This window comes from Corticium candelabrum, chromosome 15 (genome assembly GCF_963422355.1).
Source record: "Corticium candelabrum chromosome 15, ooCorCand1.1, whole genome shotgun sequence".
NCBI lineage: Eukaryota > Metazoa > Porifera > Homoscleromorpha > Homosclerophorida > Plakinidae > Corticium > Corticium candelabrum.
In genome coordinates this window covers 1,076,249-1,096,026 of record NC_085099.1, presented here as the reverse complement: position 1 = coordinate 1,096,026, position 19,778 = coordinate 1,076,249, and the positions used below count along the sequence as shown (strand labels likewise).

The following is a 19,778-nucleotide window of genomic DNA, read 5'->3' as shown; positions in this document are numbered from 1 at the left end:
ACCTCTAGACTAGCTAATTATTGAAAAATTGTATGCTAGTGTAAATCCAATGTTTAAAATGTTACTGGTCAGCATCTACAGCTCTAGAGAGCAGACACACATTAGGTCCAGTCCTGGAGACAGCTTAGGGTGACGTCACGCGGCTTTTTCCACAAAGCTAGGACAGAAAACGACGAAGTAATATTTGTAAAATGACGAAGTAAATGGCATCGATGATCGTCACAAGTGTCCTGTTTGTTTGTATCTCTAGAGACGCAACGCTCACTGAATATATGTGGCCACGAGTTCTGCAAAATTTGCTTGCTGAATTCCGCCAGAGGCGAGATACTTCTGTGTACAGAATGTTGCAAGGAACACTCATGAATATATTTCCCCAACAAGAAACACGACCGAGAAATATTCTAGATCTGCATGATCTTATAGAGTGTGATCGCCCAGTTTAGTTAAACACGTATGCGATTGGACCAGAGGGCTGGGAAAGCGAAAGGAACACAACGCCGAATGTGGCTTTGTGCAAGAGGTGTGCCCTCTGAATTGAAAAGCAAATTAAGGTGAGCAAAAAAGACAAAGACACTCGTTGTCCTATCATAGATCTCGTACGATGAGAAGTTGTACGAGCAGCTAGAATCTCACCAGCAAGACAACGAAAAACGCACCTGCAAGCCGGTTCGTGTACGTCAACTACCTCTAGTATGTTACCACCCGCATATCAACAAACATTGTGAATCGTTTGTAGATTACACAATAATACCTGGTTCAATCTACCTATCTGTATTTGAACACTTACAGATTCTAGATTGAAAGGTAGGAATAAAAATAAAACAAGGCAGCGGTCTAGCTAGACTATGTGCATTCAATTATCATGATAGCTACTACAATCTTTGTTTGTGTGGTATGCAATTACTGTCCTCGCACTAAAGTTTCCAAAAGAACACAAACTATGTAATATTAGTAGCACCTAGCTCACCACATGCAGTCCGGGCTTTTTCCAGCTCCCCGCATATTTGGCAAACGCATGGCCGGAAACGAAGACGTAGTTTTCGTAAAATGCCTCGACGACAGTCACAAGTGTCCTATTTGTCTCGATGTCCTCAAACACGCAACGCTCACCGAATGCGGGCACGAGTTCTGCCATGATTGCTTGCTGGCTTCCGCCAGAGGCGATAGGCTTCAATGTCCACAATGTAACAAGGAGGTTATCGTTCGGGACTGTTTCCATGATAAGAAACGCGACCGAGAAATTCAAGATCTGATCATAAAGTGTGACCAGTCTACACACGGATGCTATTGGACTGGAGAGCTGAGAAAGCGAAAAGAACACAACGCCGATTGTGGCTTTGTGCGAGAGCCGTGCCCTCTGAATTGCAAAGCAAAGGTGAGCAGAAAAGACGTGCAAACTCACTGTCTAGAATCGTGCCCTAAACGCGAGATCTCATGCCGCCACTGCGATGAGAAGTTGTTGTACGAGCAGCTAGAATCTCACCATCAAGACAGCTGCATGCAGATTCCAGACGAATGCTCGTACTGCAAAAAGATGGTGGCACGAGAAAGCATAGAAGCGCACAAAGGAAGAAGAGGCAGTTGTCCAGAAAGCTTGCTAGACTGTGATTTTCAACGCGTTGGATGTGGATTCGAAGGTAAAAGAGAAGCATTGATGCGTCATCTTGAAGATGAGACCGCACAGCACTTGAGTCAAACAGTGGTAACTATGGCTACCCAAAATGATTTTCTGCAAAAATTACTCCGAGACCTCAAGAAGACACGGAAAGAACTAACAACATGTAGGTCACAACTAGACGAGTTACAGTACTGGGCAGCTAAAACACCAAACTGGAGCATTACTCATTCTGATGACAACCATTTTGTCTATCTGTGGAAACTGGATGACTGGTCGAGCAAATTCAGTAGCAATGGTAAACACTTGAGTAGCACATTCTACACTGCCATTCCAGGTTATCTTTTACGTCTTGCAGCCTATCTACGTCCTTCGAGTGGAGATGCGTCTCCCTATCTGTCTGTTGATCTTCAATTATTGAAGGGAGAATTCGATGAACATGAGAATTGGCCTTGCACATTTAACGTTTCTCTATCAGTTGTCAATCATGATCAAAAGAGTGCCAAAGGTGACCACATCCTCTGCCATACTTCAGCCGTTGCTGAGTCTAGTGTAGCTACATCTGCATGCGAAAGTCTCTGTCTGTGCAGTACAACCAAAGAAATCCAGCTCAGCACAACCAACAGACAAGCGTCTAGCTTCATCAAGAACAACACTGTTCTCGTTAAACTGGTCGTTACTATCAGTTGATTTGATCTAGCTATACACTACCCCAAAACTTTCAACTCTCCGCGCTCAGTGTCTGTCTGTAGAAGATGTCTAGGTCTATGTTTTGTAGCGTGCTTATTGACTATGCCATAGCGTCTCGTCTTAGTACATAGGTATACCACGGTACTAAGTATGTAGTATGTACGGTAGAGTGCAATTTTGGTCCTTTTTAGCTGAATGAAAGTGTCTCAGAATACTGGTGTTCCTTGGTATCATGTACAGTGTGTACTTGCATGATGACAACAGTATCACACAGTCTACTTGGCATGTGGTAGTTACCCCTATAATTTCTGCTCATTTGACATTTTTCTTTTAATTTAAGTTACTAATCATCCAGAAAATTGGCCACAAGCCGTTCTACCAGAGTTTGGCTACAGTGTACACCCATAGGAACGTTTCTAGAAGCAGTGCCAACAGTCATGAGTGAAGATATCTACCGAATTAACAGTAAATTATCGACTTCATTTCTACGTTGACCAGAACTTGTAATGGTTAATCACAATCGTTCTAAGAATCGATGCACCTGACGTATGTACCACAAGACAAGACATGTAGGTGTACCACAAATAAGTGGATACTTGATTCTAGGGAAAACATTGACCACTCTTAAACATCAAGATGAAATACATTGAATGACCACAATTCCGTGCAGGTCAACTACCACAACTACAGTCACCAGAGTAAAAGGGTTCACAAGACGTCAATGTTCATTGACAAAACACTCAGTTCAAGGTCAGTTTCACTAAAGTTGTCAGCGATAGCCTCCATGTCCCATGTAGTTGCCACGACCTCCTGAGCTATAACCACCACGGCCGCCTCCTGCGCCGTAACCACCACGACCTCCTCCTGTGCCATAGCCACCTCTTCCCCCATCCATTCCTCTACCTCTGCCTCCTCTTCCCCCTGCAAAACCGCCTCTACCACCATGACTACGATCCTCATAGCCACCATACCCTCGATCAAACCCTCGACCTCGGCCTCCCATTTGAGAACCACCGGCTCCTCGACCATATGAGTGTCCTAGACCTCCTCTATTGGCACTATAGGCTCCTCCTCTTGGTGGCGGTGGTCCTCCATATCCAACTGAGCCACCGCCGCCGCCGCCATAGTATGGTTCACCAGATCCATACCGAGACTGACCTCCATATCCTGGTCCTCCGCCACCACCTCTGCCTTGGTACACACCACGAGACTGGGGTTGGTATCCACCATAATCTAGACGAGGGGGATAGCTACGAGGTTGCTCATAAGGCCTAGCACGAGAGTACCTGTCCCCCATTGGTGGTCCACGAGGTGGATCACGAGGTGGCCTATCATACATTCTCGGTGGTGGTGGGCGATCGAAATATCCAGGACGACGATCCATTGGTGGTTGACGTCGATAGTAAGGATCACGTGGTGGTCCTCCATAATTGCGAGGCCTCGGTCTGTACGTCGAGTGCCTTGGTGAGCGATGTCGATGTCTCTTTCTCTCGTGTGAAGGACTTCTGAGTCGACGACGTCCTTCACTGTGGTAATCTTCAATCATTTGCTTGGCGTCATCTCCCGAAATCTCAACAAACCGAACACTTTGAAACAATTCTCCTTCTTCCGGGAGATGAAAGTCCACTAGACATACAGCCGATAGTAACTTGCACAACATTAAAAGCTACTGCAAACAAGAATTCCTAACCTTTCATCTGCGCAATGGCAGTACGTGAAACATCACGGCTTCGTTCACGATTTCGTTTCCTAAGTCGATACTGCAGCTCATCACGTTTGGGTATGATGACAACTGCTTCACGTTGACTCTGAGCAAAACTTCCCATCTTTCGAGACTGAGTACCCTCAGAGTAATTACACTAGTAATGCACATTTACCAGTAAATACTACAACATAACAATAAGCTTCCATGGCATCTGCTGACTTGATCTAGAATGTAGTTTCGTTTTCGAACTTCAGCTATTTCATAGAGACGAGCTAGAATGTCATGAGAAATCTTGGTGAGCTTATGAGGATAACTCTTCTTGGATGGTAGCACTGGAATCTATATACAACAAAGTTTTGATTGACAAAGGGCTAGACCATGTTTCTCCTAATGATGTCAAGAGGTTCAAAACTACAGCAGTTTACTCTTATAACAAACTATTGCTAGTCGCCACTATTAGGTAGATAGTGCATAGTATCTATGGACTGGTGTTCCAGAAAGTCACTCAAAGTGTACAATGATTTCACCACATGGTTTACATACTATTTAAAAATATATCTCAAATTAATCACAAAACAATGCCCAGACATTACCAAACTGACACTCACCCTGATATTCTGAACAATGTCATCTGCACCAAGAATATTGTACTTCTTGCTGATATTGTCACGACAGTATTTGTGAGCCCAACTTGTTTTTCCACTTCCAGGCAACCCAACCATCATAACAACCTGCAAATGCCCAATGAATGTATTGCTAACGTACTTACAAGTGCATTGACTCGGCAAACTAGACAACTCCAACCTCTGTATCAGTGATGTTAGCTGGTGGTGTTGGCCCTCGAACCAATGCATCTTCAGGAGCTTCCTGCAGCAAAGAGTACCCGTCTGGAGCAGGAAATGAAGCCTCCTATCATAACGAGCATGTCAATCTACACTAAATATCCATGCTATAGTAATCACTACCTCAGCACCAAAATTGACCAACAGTGCTACGTTCCTTGTAAACACGTGTGGGAAAAGTGGCTTGCCTTGAATGTTCTCTGAAAGCTTGAATGCCACCCCGTGATCTTGCCCATTCTTGCTAAAGGAAATGGTCTGCTCTTCACTCTCCAAGTCCTTTACAATAATTATGATAATTATCACTTCAGCAAGCAGATAAGTTGACAAGCAAACAACTTCATACCAGAAAGCAGCCGATCACATCATCCACATCAAAAGTCTCACCATAGGTCTCCAATTTACCATTGGTTACCTTTGAACCACAACTTGCATATCCAAACGATGTGTCTGATTCACCTAAAAACCAATTTTCTCAGTCAATAATCTAATTCAAATACCCGCCAAAGAAACAAGTAAGCACGGTCACAAGATAGACATCTGCCATATGACATATATGTGCTTACCTAACACCCAGTTCCTAGAATCAACTGAAAATCCAACACGAACACCATAATGACCCTCAGCCTCTACGTCAGGCATCTCAACTTCTTCCTTGCTGACAAGCTAAATAAAAGACAGAAAGTTTACCTTACGAAATAAAAACAGTAACGGCTGTAACGCTAAACAAGTACACATTGAAGATAAAAAACTTAACTCTTATTTGTATCAGTGTTGATCTCACATTCATTGTCATGGGTTTGCAACAACATGCAGCAGCTATACATACGTGTGATATGCAATGTTAACGCCAACTGAATAATACACCTTGCAACAGACGTAACTTCTTGCTATAGTTTAATACTGCCACGCTGGCCTATGACTGCTTGTTAGTCTGGTATGACTTAGATAGGTAAGAAACAGATTGCTACTTTGTGTATCAGCACTGACAAAAAATACTTAATTATGCAACAAACTGTCATTGTCCTTGTGTATACTCTTAAGTCTTTGCACAATGACGAGTGTTGCACAGTACACAATACAATATCAAAGCAATTTGTGATCTAAACAAGCAGTTTCCATCCCTGTACACCACCAACAGCTTCAGGTCAGGTGGCAAAGCCTAAAAACAATAACAACACAACAAAAGGGCACACCAACATTCAGACACCGAACTTCCCAAAACTCGTCAGAGTCGCTAACACATGTCAACCAATAATGAAGATTAATACAAAACCTAATGTTGTCTTTCACGAATAACAAAATTAAATTTCATACATTTCCTACTACCACATTATCCATGCTCTGACGGCAGTAAACAATGCAACAGACTTCTTATTTATTTAACTGCATACTTGTTTACCTTGCATTCGAAAAAATGCTTCCCTTTGGTAACACCGTGTGTGGCTCGAGCTCCACTCCAAAGATAGCAGAGACTGTGCTTGCTGATTGTCGTACAGGACGTCCCATTCACTTTGAAATGCAAGTCCGAGTTGTCTACAAATGCAAGGCTACAGATTAACAACCTGAACGACGACGTAATAAAACGTGACGCACAACTATCCAGAACAATCACAGAATCATCCCGTTCTGTCTCCTCAAATGTTTCATCAATGACTCTTTCAGCTTCCTCACTTACAAACAGAAAAACCATGACATTAATTCAAACTTGGCTCATGACAAATACCAGTACACAAACTATATACAAATTGACTGTCTACCTTACCCGGCTTTCACTAGATGTTCGTCATAGACAGGAGGGCTCCTTGCTTGGCGCGGCGATCGAGACTTGGAACGTGATCGAGACCGAGAATGCCCCTTGGATTTTGAGCGAGAACGTGAGCGTCTCAGAAAAGATGGTGGATACGACCTGGAGCGAGACCTGGAACGTCCTACATACAAATGAAGTCCAATCAACAACAATTTCCCCCCTTGACTACATAACTGAACCAGAATGCATGCAGATCTAGTTAACCATCAACATGCAAGCAGCATGCACACTAATAGTTCACAATCGATTGCATCTCCAATACAAAGTATTGTTTACAAAACTCCTGTTATACGACGTCCTCCAACATCCTGTCACTGTTATATCCACTTGAGTGCAGAGCAAGCTTGACCATAACATCAAATCGTTTATCTATTACATCCAAGTGTACACTGTTCTTCCACACCAAACTGTCTCATTAATTCCAGTGCATTTCAATGATGACCAATCCATATCCAGTCATGGTACTGTAGTCACCGTAACTAGCACATTCCACCAATCAATCGCCTAGTCTGCTGCTCCAAATACAACAATGTGAGACAAAACTTCTTGCTCCACTTGCTTGTTCATCATTCAAAGTCAACTGCTAACCAACCCCATTCCCACTTCACTATGCACTATCATCACTTTCAATAATTGGTATTCTTAAAATTCTATGCACTTTCAATCTCTCTATTCTGAGATCCCTACAGTTCAACGTCTAGCTACAGTGCATACATTTATCCTTTTACATATACTACAAGCAGAGATCCAACGGTTTAGTAATAAATTCATAAAAAATTACATAAATCTATAAGTGACATTAATTAATTAATTTTTTAATCAATATACTCATACTTAGGCCAGTCCAAGAAACAAGTTTCTGGTTTTAAAGCGTGGTAGTGATATGCAAGTCCATTATGCTACACAATCTAATAACCCTACACCCACCAAGCCCCTACACACTTGCATGAAAGCTACTTGACATTTTCATCCTCTAACAATAGCAGCAGCCAAATGATCACCTGAGAAACGTACATGCTTCATACACAGTTTACTCGTTGTTGCCCAACCGATAATGATAGTACCAAGTGACTAGAATTGACAGCACTAAACGTCATTGCACTTTTTGCAAAAATCAATATTGAGAAGAGAGGTGAAGTAACAGACAAAAATAATTGTTTTTATCCCAAAAATTAGCAAGACAACATGCAACCAGAAACATAATTCTTGGAATGGCCATTCCAAACATGTTTATAACACAAATTCTTAGATAATAACATTGGATGAAAGCCAGTCGCTTGCCCAGTCCAGTTACTTCCTAAAGAAGTATGTCGCACGACAGCCAATATGCAATAAACTTGTACAACATAATGGCAATACACATTCGTCAATCAGTAGTACGTCATCTGATGCAAGCACGTGATCATGTGAGAGTACTGTAGTCACATACACTTGAGAGCTTCTGTAGTTAACGTTGTTACTCTTGCATAGCACACACCACACGTCTACAGTGCATTAGCTAACCAGAAATTAAAATCACTAAATTTTAGTGTCAATGACCCAAGGTATGTGCACTCTCCTTACAATTATCTCATCAATATTATCATGTCACACACATAGTATAAACACAAACAAGACTAACAACTGGCGTTCATCCAACAGCAATTTCAACGTCAGCTTGAAGATCCAGTCCCTCTTAGTTTCTACAGCATATCCACTGTATAAACTAAGTACAAGAACATGGATCTCCAACCTATTGGGCTGCAAAGAAGGCAAATTAAATGAAAACAATTAATTAACTGAACCTAAAATGGCAGAACCTCTGTTGGTTTCTCATGCCAAGGTCACCACACAATTTAGTGGTCAGCACCGACAATTCACTGCAACAAACAGCAAGCTAATGCAACAACACAGCAATACAATACACCTTGAAATTATGCAAAAGGTCCTATCCTAACCCCAACCAAACCATATTTCCCTCCATAATAGTCGACGACATCCCCTCTGACATTATGTTAACGTGCTAGCTAAAAGTTTCACTGTGATTCACACAACTACTATAAGTCAGCAGTCCAGAGCACTCCAAATCTCACTTGTAAATCCAGTCAATATGTGCTTTCACAAACCATTTCCGTCCATTCCTTGACAGAACTCCGTGAGTGCATGCATTGCATATCCCCAGGTTTTCATGTCTTCAAGTGCTTGACGCTCATACACCACATCAACAAGTCAGAACTCACTACAGTAAGTGTCAAAAATGGGTGCATGCAGGCATGATCTAAACTGCCTCAGACGAGACACTAGAAAGCTGCCGCAATCCAAATACATCCAGTGATCCAGATATCCACAAATCCTCGATGCACTCATACACTGCTTCTCACATCACATCGACAGTACTCATTTACATGCTGCAACCAAGCCACCTTGTTGATCAATCTTGCACACGTACGGGCCTTCTCTTGTACTGCAACCGACGTCGCATTCCCGTATAACTTACCCCGCCCACACAAACAAACAAACAAACACGAAACAGAACACTTGTTGTACCTTTCTCTTTGCTCTCCTCAGCTTCCGCTCCTTCTCCTCCTTCGCGCTCATCTCCGCCTTCCTTGTTTTCTTCGCCATCACCCACTTCCATCGCCTCTGTCTCTTGATTCGCGTCATACTCCATTGGTGTCTCATCTCTCGCTTCGCGCTCTGCGTCTTCCTCCATGCCATCGCCTACCCGTTCTTCTGGAGTTCCCGTATCCTGGTCGTACGAATCACGTGGTTGCTCTACGGGGGCCTCGTCTTCGGTTGAGGCGACGTGAGACGCGCTATCTGCTTCATCAGCCTTTCTCTTTGCAGACTTAGACACTTTGTCACCTGACGTCTCGTGTGAGCCGTTCTGAGGCTCCACAGCGTCGGCAGCACCGCCAGTTGCCGCCTCGGCGGGTTCTTCTTCATTCTTGCTTTCATCTGCAGCTACACTGCCTTTTGTGTCGTCATCTTTGTTTCCCTTCGTTGGTGTTTCGTCCAACCCGCTGATGTCGAGCTGAGGCTTCGAACTTCCGATTGCGTCAGTGAGGCGCTCCTGAAGGTCTTTCTTCAGGCCCTTGGGTGACAACCCGAGCTTCTGAAGCTCGGATTTGAGCTCTGGTACCTTCAATTTAAGCACGTCGGCGACGTCCATGTGGAGTCCTGTTTTGCAAGTACACTGCGCATGCGTGTAGCTGTAAGCTTGACGTTGTTCGTTTCTAACCCATGTGGTCCTGACAGCAAGGCCTTTCAGATAATGTAATTATGATGTCATAATAGCTAGAAATGCGACACTACGATTGGTCAGCAGAGAGCGCGCGGCCATCTGTGATTGGCTGCTTTTGTTGACTCCGCCTACGGTACAATACACCAAAATTCTCGAACGTCCAGACGGAAAAGGCGCGCGAATTCTTAATTTGGAGGGCTGGAGACGTACGCGTGTTGCAGCAAAGCAGCTCAGCTTGTTGATTTGTAACCGGTGAGAACGTTGTTACGTCGTTGTTGAAGAATTTGTTGTAGCAAGATGAAACGCGGTGTGCAACTACTAGTTTTAGTACAATGAGCTTTTGTAGGTTTCTTATGACGGCGTGAAATGTTAGCTACTACTGCAAGGTACAAGCAGTTGCGCGCGCGCGCGCGCGCGTGTGTGTGTGTGTCACTGTGAGTGTGTGTGTGTGCGTGACAAAGCGCTAGAATTATCAGATGTGTGGTAAGCGTGCGTGACAGTTTGTGCCTTAACAATTAAGTCTCCTGTTCTTTGCAACAACCTGATTTTTGTCACCAGTAAAGTCCACGACAATTTTTGAAATGCAGTGCAATATCAACGCCTATGAAACTATGACAAACACTAAGAATACTCTAGTTTTTCAACACACAAGCAACTCAATTAAGACACCAACAGTACGGTTGACATGTTGAAATGTGCTGGTAAAATCGTTCAATAACTCCTGCAACCAGCCCAACTATTATAGTATCTTGTTCGGTATTGGGCAACCTGTACAAGCCTAATACAAATAGACATATAAACAATCATCCAACATCGTCTGATCTCAAAATGCTTTACTTGGATTTAGTACAGCGAAGGAAAACGAAACATCTCGTATAAGTGCGCTTTGTTGTTGTACCATAATAGAGCTGATTTTCCATCTTTTTCACAGGGCATTTGGCTGTTCAAATGGCAAATACAAATACACTAATACACTGAACAAACCTTCATGACTACACATGTGAGGCAACTAACTGCATGAGAATCCATTTCCTGTATATCCTACATTGCATCTGCATTTGTGTCCACCGTAAGTGTTGCTACAAGTTGCTTCGCTGTGGCAGTTGTGACTTCCGGCGGCACATTCATCCAGATCTATACAAACAACCACAACAAATTGTCATATTCACACAGATGACACATTGGCTGTAGTGTCACTTACCACAGGAGAACCCATTTCCAACATAATTATGATTACAAGTACAAGTGTATCCTCTCAAGCTATTCGTTCTATTGCAGGTTGCATGTTCATGGCATCTGTGTGTGTTAGTAATACATCTGTCGATTTCTAATAAAAATGTGAACATGAATTAATTAATTAATGTTTCAAGTAATGACATGTAGCAATGTGTCCCTCACTGCAATGGGTTCCATTTCCTCTAAAAGCAGGAGCATTACATGCACACTGGAATCCACCAAATGTGTTGGTGCATGTGGCATTTGGATGACAATTGTGCAGTCCCAGGGCACACTTGTCAATATCTACAAATTCAAACATTGTCAGCATGAAAGATGAGAACTGTAGACAAAGATGGTCATACCAGTCTGACATATGACATTGTGACATTTGCTGCAGTTATCGTTCTTCCATGTATAGTTACCGTCATTTGATATAAATGGACAGAGAGTCTCCTGATACTCTTGATCATTCTCCCAATTATTGAACATACTGGAGTTACTGACATTAACCCATGGATTTTGAGTAAATTGTCCAAGGAAAAAATTATGAGCATAGCTATGAGCTACAGCTACTCTTGCTTTTCGGTTGATGAGCAAGCAGTGTTCTTTTGCCTGACGGTGTGACAAACAATTATCACTGGCTTTGTGACAGTAACCATTCAGTCCAACCCAACCATGGGCACAAGGATCTAAATACCAGCCAATCATCATGCAGCCTTTAAAAATCTCTTCAAAATTTATTAAATACCTTCAATTGCAAGCCAGGAGACCTCAACACTACTTCTTGGATTACAAGACCATCCAATTTGGGTGACGCAGCTACTGAATCCAAACTGAGTCACATTCTACATATCATAAACACCATTTCTGAAAAATCATGCAAATAACTATTAATTTGATATAAAGCTCACGTCTGTCCAAGCTAGAAGAGGGACATGTTGGCACATATATGATCTATAAACAGATCGTGGTGTGACAATAACTCTGGGTGGTTTGGCATATTGTTGAGAAAAACTCTGCCACTGTTGTAACAATGATGTGCTAGGTTATCAGACAATTCAGGTACATGGTGACAATGAAATGTAGCACCTTGCAAGCAGCAAACTTGATCCCATAAAAAAACCTGAAGTGTCCCACAGAGTTTGACTCACTCTTTAGCCCTTCAAGTCTACTCTTCAATGGAAATAGAACCCAGTTCTATAACATACACATACTTACTGTTGTACATGGACATTCATCCACTACGTTAGCATACCACAGTTATGTTGGCATGAATGCCTGAGTACAATCGAAGTTCATTAACACAAAGCAAGAATGATGACAGGGTCACCGACTCCACAAAGACAGTAACCGGTTCATAACTTCCAATGACTTTCGTTGCATCTACAGCAGCCAGAACAACTGGTTTTCTCTTAAGGTTGAATTGCTGTAAATCATGTAAACAAGTGAGTTAACTAAGACAGCTGCAACTATTTTATAATTAATGCAATAATAATGTATGCATACCAATGTAGACACTCTCTGGCAAACAGTGCCTGCACCAAATGGTCTCATTGTTATGCTGCCTGCTCGTGTCCCTGTTGGAGCATCTTGATACAACAGCCACTCAACATGAAATCGACGACCATTGCTTTCTGATCTTCGTCGTCTGACACACACCTCCACTTCTTTGTAAGTGACTCTTCTAGTCCACACAGCAGGTGCTACAGTTGCCTTTGGATCACTGACTGATAGTATAACTTTGGTGTCCTTATGAGGGTACAGTCGAGTGTGTGGTATAGACACAACCTTGCAATGTTCACTTGATGATGTCATGAATTCAGTTTGACCCTGTTCAATATAGTTACCTAAGGTAGAACAAAATTTAAGTAACAAACCAACACCATGCAACGACAAATGAAATTGTAGACAGCAAGCACATTGCTTTACTACAATCTAATGCACTGCTAATCATTAAACAGTGTTACAGTGTGTAGTAATACCTTGACAACGTCCTTTGTAAAGCATGAATATATCTGAACTATTCACACATACGTCTGTCTTCAGTGCACATTCTGTTGTAAACGTTTGACCATTTGATGCACATACTGGTCGATCGTCACTTTCACATGCCCCACACACCCCATTGAACTTTCCTTGAAGAGTAACATCATCAACAGCAACAACAATAGACAGCTCGCCTAGTCGAAGATATTGGGCATACAGAGACATGATTTGTATTTGTTTTGAGATTGTGGTAACCCCAAATTTATCAATAGCCTAAGAAAACACTGAAGTTGTAGTCTTAGTACTTGAAATTAAACTGACTGCATATACCACAAGAGGAGAAGTATCGTATGAATCAGCTGAGTCAGTAATACCATCTGTTGTAGCAAGTGGATCAAAAAAGGATGTCGCTGTTGCTTCTAATATACCAATATCTGATGTAGGAAATGGCCATGTAGGTTCTACCTCAGCATCTTCTGTTGGCTCAAAATAATCAAATGGAGACAATGATGCTGTATGAGATTCATATGTTGGAGTAACAACATCATTTTCTGTTCCATCATTACTAGAGAATGCTGGAGTTGTCTTGTATAGTGGACTAGAAGTAGAAGACTGTGTGATAGGAAAATTAGTGTCAACTAGAAGCTTTCTGCTTCCATCTGGTCCTAGCAGTTCTGCGTAAAGATGTGTAGCAGGTTGATGTTGCAACACCAAAGATATAGTAGCCAATGAGTTCGTATTGTTCAAACTAATACTTGCGTAGCCACCATATTTGCACAATCCATCTGACACGAGACACTTCAATAGAGCAGTGAATTCTAAGAAAGCCAATGTCAATAATACAACAGAAGTAAGTGCTCCCATCAAATACATCATACCGGGAACAATTGAAGGACCATTACGAACTAGTTTACTTGTGATCTCTTCTCCTGGAAACTCATTTGACACCAATGACACTGTAGCTTGGCGAGAATATATGCTAGGCACATGGCGTCCTTCTATTTCATGGTATCCAGATAGCTATTTTAGAAACTCAAACTTATATCTCTATATAAACATGAGCTTGTAAATGACCCATACTGTTTTTCCTGCAGTTAAACCACCAATAGTAAAAATGATTCCTTCAGGAGTTGATAGACGAAATGCAGTAGCACGCACACCAGTGGCATTAACTGAGTAAAACAAGGTTGTTCTATTCACGACAGCAATGCGAGCTACAACAACTCCCGAGCGATTGACAGGCAACAGTATAGTCTCTAGAGCTAAAACAGACAAACACAGTTAATTAATACAACAATATTCAATAACATTGAGCACTTCAAAAAAAAGACATACAGATGTCACTGTCTTCTATTCCCGGTGGTATAGCAACTCCACAAGTCTTAAGATTACCCACTACATCAGAGACCTCAATATCTATTGATAGCTGACAGCAAGATGACATTGCAACTATATCCACGCTAGAAGTTGTTGCACTCTCAAATGCTGCATGAGAAAACTGTACATCTCTTTGACGACTTCTTACATTCTGCAGCCCAACACCAGTGTCCTGAATTCTTGCTGTCACCTCCCATGTACTCTCATTGCAGTAGCGAACTTGTACATCATCACAAGCTGTGTTCGACAGTATGCTGCATGTTGGTGGTGTTTCATCATCCACTTCTGGAACAACAGCAATTTGCAAGACAGCATAGTTGAATGTTTTTCCGTCTTGAGATGAAGCAGTAACAGTAGCTGTGTTCACACTGCCAATTTTTGCTTCTTTTGGAGGTCCAAATGTCACAGTCACTTTAGCTGCCTGGTTTCGTTTCAATGTAACTGTTTTTGCCAATCGAGAACTGCCACGACGACGTCTGCCTCCAAGCAAATCATCAAAACCAACATCTAAAATTTCTACATCAAGACTTTCTAAAGTACCAAGATCATCACGAACTTCTATATCAAAGTCGCTTGTCTCTCCGCTGTTGTACAGCTCAAAGGTTGCATTAGTGAATTTACCAGGACTGACTACACTTTCAATGTTACCCTTAGGACTGAATGCAACTGTCTGAGCTTTCACTGTTGTTGTCGAGAATCTACTAAATTGATTGCCACATTTATCATAACCATGTAAACGAAAACGAAAATCTTGGCTGGGTGGAATGAAGGCAGCACCATATAAATGTGTGGAGTGAACTGGACCTTTCTCAAGGTCAATGCTGTCAATTACGTCCCCTTCAGTGTCAACTAAATCAACACCATCCACAGAGACAAGGTCTTCCAACCCATGAACAGAATATATTACCTTACTCAAAGTATCTGAAATAAAGTTTATATTTTAAATAAATGTACCAAAACATGTCTTACTGAATGTTGTATGTACCTGCTATAGGAAGACCACTGAGTGGAAAAGCACCACAATGCCCTGGACGTCCATCAATGGTCACAAATTCGTGTGAGAAATCAATACTGCTAGATGCCTTGACATTAACAGAGTGATCACCACTACTAAATGATGTCTTAATCGTCCAATTTCCTGCCGCTGGAGATGTGACAGCAATGACTAGAACATTTGGCAAGGAAACTCTCTTACCAGTAACAACACCATTTGGACCTGTCACTTCTGCTTGAGGATTAGCTCCACTGAGAGAAATGACTAGCCCTGTCACTGTGCAATCGACCAAAATGTTGTAGGTCTTGCTGTTCGTATTACTTGATGCTGTCAAGAGTACTACCTGAGACTCATCAGTTGATGATTGTGTTATGGTAGTTGCTTCAGCAACAGCATCCTTTGTAATACTTAAGAATTGTCCACCAGAGCGAGATGCAATAGCAGAGAAAAGATCTGGCGCATCACCACATAGACGGGAAGGACCAGTATAGAAAAAGTTCACCTGACTCTTGCGAGTATCGATCAGACTGAATATGGTAGCCCTTAGGTCAGGATCTTTAGCCCCAGCATCTGTAAACACATAGATTGGAGAGCCTGGAAGACAGTTGATTAGAGCCAGTTGTAATCCACTCATTGCCAGCTCAGGACAGTCACCACCACCATTAGCACGTAGATTGTCCAAATGACGCAAAAAATCATCTGATTCTTGAGTGACAATGGGAGGTCCAAATGCTACACAAAAAAGCAATTAAATAGAGAGCACTTCGTGAGTTTGTTAGTTAGATACTATACCTGGAGTCTGATCATAATCATTGAATTGGACAAGAATGTAGTTGTATGGTTTGCTGCTGCTCTGAACAATCTGCTTTGCTCGATTACGTACAGCAACAATGTCATCTCCCATGCTCCCAGACTGGTCAACAACAAAACACAGAGAAGACCCTTGCACAGTTGTGCCAAGAGAGAAAAATTGGAGAAATTTGTCATCACCAACAATAACACGGATAGACAAAAGAAAATTTTCTGTTGCCTTTATTGCAAGCTGGGCTGCCTTTTCATGAAGATGAGAATGAGGAGATTTGATACAGTTTTTTGTACTCTTGTTGATGCCTCCAGTTGCTGAACGTGTTCTTGACCTGATATATACAATAATACAGTATAGTTACAAAAAATAAGGAAACAAGAAAATTAACTCATGTCCCTACTGATCAACTGGGTCACCATGACTGCATTTGCCACTGGGTTTTTCTCTGTAGCCGGGTCCCACTCTCTCTGTTGGATAGAACAGATACCCACTAGTCAAACGGTTGTACCTTGCAGTGTTTTGTTTGCAGGAATCAGAACACTCTAACGTATCAGTAGCAGTTGCACAATCGTCACAAGTTACTTCACTCTTTCCTGACAAGAAACAATTTCTAACTGATCAAAATTGCAAAAACCTACTTAACTTAAAGCAAACTACCTGCTACTGTTTCCAAAAAGTTTGCAGATCCAGGCATTCCTAGCTCTACTAAAGGGTCATCATGTCCTAGTTCTACATAATTTGAGTGAGCATAAAAGTCTTGGAGAGTCAACATAAATCGACCAGCCAAGTCTCTTGCGGCAGACTCTGATCCTTGTTGGAGAGCACTGAACATTTGACGTCGAAGTTGCAGTAGATGTTTATGACCCAATTCAAACTCTTCATCGTCAAAGTGTACTCTTGCTATGTTGGCAGCCTGATCCAGCGTGGCGTTCACTTCATAGAACAGATCCATTCTAGCTGCTGCTCTTTCCAAATCTTTAATTGCTTGCTCAAGCTTGGCACTAGATGCTTGAGGTCCAAACACAGATCTCATCAGTGTTGTAGGGGTGAGACGAGGGAGTGATTGTACGCTTCCTGTAGTTAGTATAGGCATTGTTTCTTCATAAAACTTTGCTACAACATTGAGGCAGGCCCGTCGAACAATATCCTGGTGACTCCATGATCCATCCCTAAGAGGAGATCCACACTGTGCTGAATCAACCTCGTCAAAAAGATCTGAAGGATCTATAAAGCCAGGTTCTTCAGTGACAGCAATTGGAGGTCGAAATGAAAATACGTGATTTGGCATGAATGCATCAGCAGACCAGACGTGAAATAGAAGGAATGTCACAAGTGACAATAGCCCAGCACGTGCAAGCATAATGACTGTATAATGCTGCACTGATACCTAGCTTTGTGGCTGCAGGATTCATGTACTCTACCTTTCATAGGCAATTCTGATGTCATTCACACCTCTGGGGTCATTCAGGTTCACGCAAACAACTCATTAACTAAGAACAAAGCAACTATTCATGAAATGGAGTCAAACCTGCGGTTGACCTTGATGACATCATTTCAATTAGGTGTGGAAGAAAACAATGGCCTATTTGTTAACTAACACATACTAGCTATAGCAGTTTAGTGTAGTCTACTACAGAGCCCTAGCCCTTCGTCTACCGCCTATAAATAGTTTACGCTACGTACGCTACGTATGGTGGGCGTGCTTACGTTATCTCCGCCTCTTTTTAGTACCCGGCTTACTGTCGACCGTTTTCCCGGAACGGATCCTTTCTTTCCACTTTCAAAATATAGCTTAAACGAATGGCTAATAAATTCTCTTTCGAATGAGCCTACTTTCAACCGTCTACGTTCTATCAATCACCAGATATCGCAAGTTCCGCTTACGTCACACCTGACCAACTTCCGGTCAGGTGACTTTGTGGTTCAATATTCATCCTCTCCAGCTTTGTTAGCCAATCAAAATATTTTTAGCCGTTAGACACACCCTTTGGGCGTGTCTTGACATACGGGCAAGATTTTAGCGGCGCATGCGGCTTCGTCACAATTTTTGCCGAGACGCTGCATGGCGGTCTGGTAGTCCTTTGTTCTTCAATAGGATTTCGCCTACAATTTGGAGGCGAAAACAACATACTCAAACGTTTCTTACGTGTGTTTCGTGTCGAACGCATCATTTGACGCCGATACGACGCCAAACGAGTGAGATATTCCGTTGGAAGAAACAGCGATGACGCGCGGCGCTGTAAGTACATCATTTTTATGTCTAAACGTTTCATTTTTTTGCGATATCTTTTTAGTATGCGTTTCAGTAGCTGTGTTATAAGTTTGGCCTCTAGTCGTTGCTGATAATTTGAGTTATGCCCATAGTAACGGCATATTTTCTGTTGCTATGGCTAAGTGCCCGTATGTTTTGGTTAGAGAATGATGTCTAGAACAATCGTTCAAACCGTTTTCTAATATTCCATATGTTTATTAGCTATTCAGACAACGATGCAACGCACAAGAAAGAAGATCTTTTCGAAGATGAAGACATCGGCGATTCAATTAGTGCAGCTTAGACAAGAAGTTGACATGAACGCATCGAAACTATCATCAATAGCTATGAGATTTGTATGATTCGAAAGCGCAATTAACAAGCTTTTCAAATCTGTATGTATTGTAATTTTCGCTTCTATAATGTGGGTACAATTGCGAATAATAAGTAATGGATTGTAGGTTACGTGCGCGCGCTACCCAATTAGTACATTCTTGGTGATATGTGTTCGCGTCAGAAGTTCAGGTGATATTTACACCTACTGGTCGAAAGCCGAAGGGCTAGAGCTCTGGTCTACTATATAGTCTCGCGTGGCCAGACGTTCGCGCGCGGGGGAGGGGCGTGTAGACATAGTAAATAGGCGGTGCTTGTTAAGTTGTGTTGTTGCTAGCTAGTTGATTAGTGTGTGTGAGTTGACCGTGTGTTGGGTTAGTGCTGAGTAGTAGCGTGCTGTTGTGTTGAGTTCCAATAGATTTAGTGTGCGTACTACTCTACTAGCGTGCGTATACGAGTGGAAAGCGCGTCTCACAGTCCAAGAACGCCCGTTTACCACATTTGGCAACAGGAGTAGGATTTCGATACGTGGAGAACCAGTGATTGATTAGTAGCAGACCCTATGGCAGAAGAGGGTGAGCAGCAGCAGCAGGGTCAGCCAATGCAATTGAGCGACAGGTCGCATGGTGGCCTACCCGGAGGCGTTTGCAGATGGTGATGTCGAACGTTGGCTACGCCACTTTGATACTTGTGCGGTAGCAAATGGTTGGGGAGCTGATACAAAGCATAGAGTGGCCCCCACATATCTGAAAGGGCAAGCTTGGACGGTGTACGAGAGATTGACGAATGATGATAAAGTGTCGTACCAGGTGTTGAGCGAGGCCCTAAAGAGAGTGTTCACACCAAATACAGCGAAGCGCAGACGGCTGGCAAGGAAGCAATTCCACGACAGTATGGAGATCGCCGAAGCCATTGGAATTGTATGCGCGTGA

At 42.4% G+C, this 19,778-nt stretch overlaps 3 protein-coding genes and 2 long non-coding RNA genes across 5 annotated transcripts; 3 read left to right on the top strand and 2 right to left on the bottom strand.

Moving 5' to 3' along the window:
* The first annotated feature begins 940 nt into the window (after window positions 1-940).
* On the top strand, window positions 941-2,523 carry LOC134191264 (TNF receptor-associated factor 6-like). The gene has a single exon (XM_062659858.1). It carries the CDS (start codon window positions 971-973, stop codon window positions 2,303-2,305), a length of 1,335 nt encoding a protein of 444 aa, XP_062515842.1. The 5' UTR covers window positions 941-970; the 3' UTR covers window positions 2,306-2,523.
* A 352-nt stretch (window positions 2,524-2,875) lies between these two features.
* LOC134190503 (heterogeneous nuclear ribonucleoprotein U-like protein 2) lies at window positions 2,876-9,831 on the bottom strand. Its single transcript, XM_062658957.1, has 12 exons — window positions 9,186-9,831; window positions 6,615-6,780; window positions 6,446-6,522; window positions 6,252-6,385; window positions 5,416-5,515; window positions 5,196-5,308; window positions 4,976-5,128; window positions 4,815-4,919; window positions 4,619-4,741; window positions 4,230-4,349; window positions 3,996-4,164; window positions 2,876-3,931 (listed from the first exon to the last, which is right to left on the bottom strand). The coding sequence occupies exons 1-12, from the start codon at window positions 9,808-9,810 to the stop codon at window positions 3,075-3,077; spliced, it is 2,742 nt and encodes a 913-aa protein (XP_062514941.1). The 5' UTR covers window positions 9,811-9,831; the 3' UTR covers window positions 2,876-3,074.
* Window positions 9,832-9,981: 150 nt separating this feature from the next.
* On the top strand, window positions 9,982-10,556 carry LOC134190552 (uncharacterized). The gene is made up of 3 exons (XR_009971652.1): window positions 9,982-10,134; window positions 10,229-10,268; window positions 10,441-10,556. It is a non-coding gene; the product is annotated as an uncharacterized LOC134190552 (long non-coding RNA).
* LOC134190549 (uncharacterized) lies at window positions 10,405-17,685 on the bottom strand. Its single transcript, XM_062659001.1, has 20 exons — window positions 16,920-17,685; window positions 16,663-16,855; window positions 16,250-16,593; window positions 15,449-16,189; window positions 14,422-15,384; window positions 14,167-14,348; window positions 13,965-14,106; window positions 13,417-13,904; window positions 13,083-13,359; window positions 12,607-12,947; window positions 12,356-12,526; window positions 12,190-12,297; window positions 12,012-12,122; window positions 11,849-11,945; window positions 11,463-11,789; window positions 11,281-11,403; window positions 11,084-11,209; window positions 10,897-11,016; window positions 10,720-10,822; window positions 10,405-10,660 (listed from the first exon to the last, which is right to left on the bottom strand). The coding sequence occupies exons 1-20, from the start codon at window positions 17,620-17,622 to the stop codon at window positions 10,594-10,596; spliced, it is 5,727 nt and encodes a 1,908-aa protein (XP_062514985.1). The 5' UTR covers window positions 17,623-17,685; the 3' UTR covers window positions 10,405-10,593.
* Window positions 17,686-18,302: 617 nt separating this feature from the next.
* LOC134190550 (uncharacterized) lies at window positions 18,303-18,973 on the top strand. The gene is made up of 2 exons (XR_009971651.1): window positions 18,303-18,501; window positions 18,736-18,973. It is a non-coding gene; the product is annotated as an uncharacterized LOC134190550 (long non-coding RNA).
* Window positions 18,974-19,778: the final 805 nt, after the last annotated feature.

Coding starts and splice junctions, on each gene's coding strand:
- LOC134191264 (XM_062659858.1), top strand. CDS start 971: ATGCAGTCCGGGCTTTTTCCAGCTCCCCGCATATTTGGCAAACGCATG.
- LOC134190503 (XM_062658957.1), bottom strand. CDS start 9,810: ATGGACGTCGCCGACGTGCTTAAATTGAAGGTACCAGAGCTCAAATCC. Junction 4,920..4,975: donor TGGTCAATTTTGGTGCTGAG/GTAGTGATTACT, acceptor TCGTTATGATAG/GAGGCTTCATTTCCTGCTCC. Junction 4,350..4,618: donor ACATTGTTCAGAATATCAGG/GTGAGTGTCAGT, acceptor TGTTGTATATAG/ATTCCAGTGCTACCATCCAA.
- LOC134190549 (XM_062659001.1), bottom strand. CDS start 17,622: ATGCTTGCACGTGCTGGGCTATTGTCACTTGTGACATTCCTTCTATTT. Junction 13,360..13,416: donor ACGATACTTCTCCTCTTGTG/GTATATGCAGTC, acceptor GTGTTTTCTTAG/GCTATTGATAAATTTGGGGT. Junction 10,823..10,896: donor AGGAAATGGATTCTCATGCA/GTTAGTTGCCTC, acceptor CCATTTGAACAG/CCAAATGCCCTGTGAAAAAG.